Source organism: Euphorbia lathyris, chromosome 5 (genome assembly GCF_963576675.1).
Source record: "Euphorbia lathyris chromosome 5, ddEupLath1.1, whole genome shotgun sequence".
In the NCBI taxonomy this organism is placed as follows: domain Eukaryota; kingdom Viridiplantae; phylum Streptophyta; class Magnoliopsida; order Malpighiales; family Euphorbiaceae; genus Euphorbia; species Euphorbia lathyris.
In genome coordinates this window covers 31,263,512-31,268,722 of record NC_088914.1, presented here as the reverse complement: position 1 = coordinate 31,268,722, position 5,211 = coordinate 31,263,512, and the positions used below count along the sequence as shown (strand labels likewise).

The following is a 5,211-nucleotide window of genomic DNA, read 5'->3' as shown; positions in this document are numbered from 1 at the left end:
AATACCATTAAAAAAAAAGTATATAGAAAAACAAGGTTGCACAATGATAAAAGTGCATTTAATTCCAAATGCTATTAAAGAAAGATAGTAGTATACAAAAGATAAGGATTATAGAATGCTTTTTTTTCCTACTTTAAATGACAATAATTTTCACATGATATTGAAGTCAATTCATTAAAGTTTTAGTGAGTTTTAATTGAAATTTATGTGTGGTGAAACTCTTAAGCTAGTGGTTAAGAGCTTATTTATGTCTTGAAAGGTCATAGATTCGAATCACATCCGGATCTGGTGGAGATTTTTCTTTCTTCTTTAATATAAACGCATTGTGTAATTTTTTTTTTAAAAAAAAATTGAAATTTATGCAACAAGTCTTTTTGCAGACGTGTATTTAAGTAGATCATTTACCAAATACTTTTGTTTGATCTACACATGGCAATATCCTCTAAGTATGATATGGATACTACTGTTCAAATGTTGAAAAACTTGGCAAGTTCCAAGTCACGTTGGATAGATGTGTTTTGCACGTGATAAGAGAACAAAATATTGCAATAGCTCTTCGCCGCTATCCAGGCAATGTGCATTTGCCGCGTCACTCTCTCTTCCCAAAATCCTTATTTTCATTTTTCACAAAAATCTAATCATCTACAGCAAAATCAAATGCAGAAAGTATTCCCTATTTTGCCATTATCCCAAATTAATTTCATTTTTCTACTGTTTATCCAGAATCTCGCCGCCATCATTATCTAGTCCGGACAAACAAACGCCCACTAACGGCGTCGTCAAAACCTACTAACCGACATTGCACTCCATTAACGGAAGGTATCACCGGCGTTAACGACACCTGATTGGAAGATCGCCGGTACGGACCGAGCCATTTATTTTGCATGTAACGATTTTTTCTCCACGGCGGAAGAGATAGGTCTCTGCTCTTCAACGATCTCTTAGCGGCGTCGCTCATCACTTTGATTATCCTCTTTAAATCCTCGTTTCTTCCACAGAAAACCTTAGGCATAGACTGAAACAGCTTCAAATATTGAGTCGTAGGCCTCGCAACCTCAAACTGTGAAGCGAAATCGAGATCCACGATGTACCGATTGCCGGAGGAGGTTGATTGTACGACGTCGATGAACTCATAGGTCCCGGCAGTAAGGCCTCCGGAGGAGTCCCACTTCGTCTTACAGATCGCTGCATTGTACCCCAAATCTCTCAAAAACACCATCACTTTCCGCCTGAAAACAGATATTTGATCCCTCAAACTCCAAAACCTCTCCATTGCTTTGAGAACATGAGATAAAATCAGATTCCTAAAACCGTCGCGATTGTTAACTAAAGCCGATCGGAGTACACCGTCGGCGTCTTCCATTGAATCGGAGACTGAATCAAAGCGGTCAGCATCAGAATCGTAGATAGCAGATTCAGAATCATCTTGTTCAAGGAAACCGTGAACGAGTTCAGAGAGGCAAGGTGAATCATCATCATCAGCAGAATGTTCGCTTCCGCTGCTAGAATAACTGAGTGCGGGACCGACGAGTCGAGCTCTAGCCTGTTCGTCGAGAGGATCGGTGACTCGCTTGGATCGAATAAAGGCAGCCATTTGAGGTAAGTAACAATCGGAGGAAAGGGTTCAAGTATTTAAAGAAAGCAAAAAACGTGGGGTTATTTTGGGAATGGAATTTGGTTTGGAATATTCGACGGAAGTGATAGTATAGTTATTTGGTAGATGGATTAGTAGAAGTTAGAATTAAATAATTGGGTAAAGCAAAGATTTGTGGAAGAGGATATACTGGATTATATCCGGGGTGCGTGGCATAGATGGGAGGGCATATCCAACGGCACCTGGCGGGTTGATTCGTCGAAGGAGATGGAAACGTGGACGGATATGATTAGGCGATGCCTCGTGGAGTGTGCTAGTTGCCACGTGTTTTTTAGTTGCCTTTAATGGGCCATTTGGTACACCTGTACGACATGGTAGGGTAGAGCCTACTTTAATTTGGCTCTTCAAGGAAGAGAAGGGGTGAATATTGAATTAGGAATAGAGATTAGTGCTTATAATTTCAATCTATGATTCATTTGGATAATTTTGATTTCATTAATAATTAATGGTTGAATAGACTAAGTTATTTTATTAGAAGCACATTTCTTAGAAGCAGAATGTAGCATGCAAACGAATCGCTGCATAATCTCCATTTTAATTTTATAAATTATCCCGTATATAGATATATGCACTATTCTTTGACTTCCTTTTCGGTGATTTAAATTGAAATGATCTTCATAACTTGTCATTGAAATAACCATTATTTAAATAGTTATTTGATCATGTGAAGAAATCTTCTCCTTTTTACATTTTTTAATTGGTAAAAACCATTAAGAAGTTTATAAAACATTTTACTAATAAAAGGATTGTGATGTCCTCTTTCATTCTGATGTGAGATTCAGTTTATTCTAATATAACCGTCATCTTTAAAGTCGTTCATTATGCATGATAAAATATAATATCACTTTCATTGATTTTCAATGACCACTTTCACTAATTTTCAGTTATTTTTCTTCCCACCAAATACATAATCTGTCATCTGTTCATTCTCATTCAAATCAACATCATCATCAGCCAATCATAAACAAAGGAGCGGATCATCCTTTTAGTGTGCACACATCCTCTTTTACTTTTTCCATTTTGTTCTTTCTCTTTCCTTATCTATTAGTCGTTGTACCTTTTTTTCTTTCGTAAAAGTTGTTAGGTGTTACACTTTGTAGGTGTATAAGTAGCAAGCAGTATTTTGTTTTCAATTAATGGAAAATATTTGTCTTTCTTCATTCATTTAATTTCATTCTCTTATAATGGTATCGGATCAGAAATCGCTTTTGTGCTAAGCTTTTAAAACTCTTTCATGGTAAATCCAACACATGGAAGTCCATAATTCCTTGCTGGAAATGAGACACCAACTCTCTCACTTCTATATCATATACTCACTGGTACTAATTATCATCAGTGGCCGAGATGAGTGAATGTTGCATTAATGTCCAAAAACAAATTTGAATTCATTGATGGAACGATCCAAATGGCTGAAGTAGAGGATCCTTTATGTTCAAGTTGGCAAAGATGTAACAAAATAGTGGTTTCTTAGCTTCTTCATGTTGTCTAATAGCAAATAACACAAAGTGTGATATAGATTGATAGAGCATGTGATATCTGAAGGAAAATAGGCTAACGTTTGGCAGCAGAAATATAAAAATTTTAACATTTTCCATTAAACCAAGATCCGTTAATCGTTATTTCATATAAAGAGGGATAGAAGGAAATACCTTTTGATGAACTATCTACCGTTGCAAGCGAAGTGCCCTCAACTCTTACTCCGAGTTCACGAGCACAAAACAAAACACAAGATCAAATCAAGTTAGAACTCAAAAATATAAAAGCAATCAAGAATAGATTGCCTCTAATTAATCAACACAAGATCAAGGAATAAGAGAAAGAGATGAAAATCAATTGAACGGAAGGAACCGGTGGATGATCTCGTCATCAACAAGGGGTGTCGAAATTCTCTCTCCAAGAATACTAGGGCTGACCGAAATTTGCTAATAGGAGGGGGTATAAATAACCTCTTGTATCTAAACCATAGTTAGATAGAATTAGGTTACTTAATAAGAGTTATATTCTGAATATTACTCTTGTTATTATTATCTATAACTATATCTAAATATAAAGATAATATTAACTTATTTAATAGGATAACAATTAGAAGTAATTTAATCATAATAAACCTTCTAATTGAATTATCCTATAATTAATTTAATACACAATTATAATCTAATTAAAATTGTTAAAATCAAATTAATTATTTATGTATTTTATATACATAAAATCGCCCCCTATATACTGGGCCTTAGTGGACTCAGTTGGGCTTCCATCAATTAATTAACATTTATTTCTCTTTTAGGCTCCAAGTCTTATGTGCGACCCATTAGGTTCTTATTGCTTCTAGCCGTATAAAACTACTAAATTAATTTTCTCAGAATTATATTTAATCTTTGTATAACGGAATGAGTACGTGAACTGTGATTGGCAGATCCGAAACATTCCCCAGAGCTATAAAAAGACAGGTTGATTCCGTCGTTGACCTTTCAGTATTAGTTACAGTATAATTCGATCCTTCATCAACTACATCCTTGAACAGAATCTTATGACTATGGATAATGTCAAGTCACATATAGCGAGACGTTCGTTTTACTTGTACGGGCCGAGTTAACTCCAATTAGATAGGTTAAGTGAAATCTGCATTTCAAGTCTTAAGCTATCACCTTGCAAAGATTTAGAGTTAAGTCTTCCACAAACGATCCTTGGACGTATCTCCCATTTATTAGGAGTGACAAATGCTCAATCCAATGTATAACTATCCTGCAATTACTTCTTGTGACACCCAACGTCTGCCGTTCACACCCCTGAGTCATCTATGTTATGGATCGTGTTACAACAGGATCAAAGCATCACATTCCATAATCCATAATCACTAATTAACATTCCTTTGAGTCTTAGGATTACTTATACCTATTAATATCAATGAGATGAACAGGTGACAAGGATAAATCTACCCATCCTGTTATCTCAAGGCGGGTCCCCAATCCTAATGAACCCCTTTCATTGGATCCATGTAACTGTCCAGATATCTGCATATCTGAAGCTTGTGAGATCAGCTCTCTGTCTCGACAGAAGACATTGTTACATGCAAGTCTCAACAGTGATATGTCAATCCCTATTCAAAACATATTACTTGACTTGGGGTGGGTGGTTTTAAGTTTATTAGTTTATTATAATGTTTCGTCTCACTTCATGCTTGTATGAACACTTTATAATCACTTTAAATAAACTTAGGGATTTCCTTTTATTAGACTTATTTAGTTCTTATAAAACCATATCTTATTAAAACAAATGACATAAAGAACAATTCATTTATATTAGGTTTATATCCTGGAACAATTGTCTACAGGACACTAAACCCCAACATACTCCCACTTGGACTAAAGCCAATTGTTTCTACAACTTATCCCAGTAGAACTTAAATGACGATCATGTACTTTCTGGGTTAAGGGCTTTGTCAACGGATCTGCAACGTTGTCCTCTGTAGGTACTCTTTCTATTCTCACATCTCCTCTTGCAACAATCTCTCTTACAAGGTGGTATCGTTTTAGGTAATGCTTGGATGCATTATGAGA

General features: G+C 35.7%; 1 protein-coding gene across 1 annotated transcript; it reads right to left on the bottom strand.

The window, feature by feature from the left end:
* Positions 1 to 658: 658 nt before the first annotated feature.
* On the bottom strand, positions 659 to 1,764 carry LOC136230783 (uncharacterized). Its single transcript, XM_066019964.1, has one exon. It carries the CDS (start codon positions 1,592 to 1,594, stop codon positions 740 to 742), a length of 855 nt encoding a protein of 284 aa, XP_065876036.1. The 5' UTR covers positions 1,595 to 1,764; the 3' UTR covers positions 659 to 739.
* Positions 1,765 to 5,211: the final 3,447 nt, after the last annotated feature.

Coding starts and splice junctions, on each gene's coding strand:
- LOC136230783 (XM_066019964.1), bottom strand. CDS start 1,594: ATGGCTGCCTTTATTCGATCCAAGCGAGTCACCGATCCTCTCGACGAA.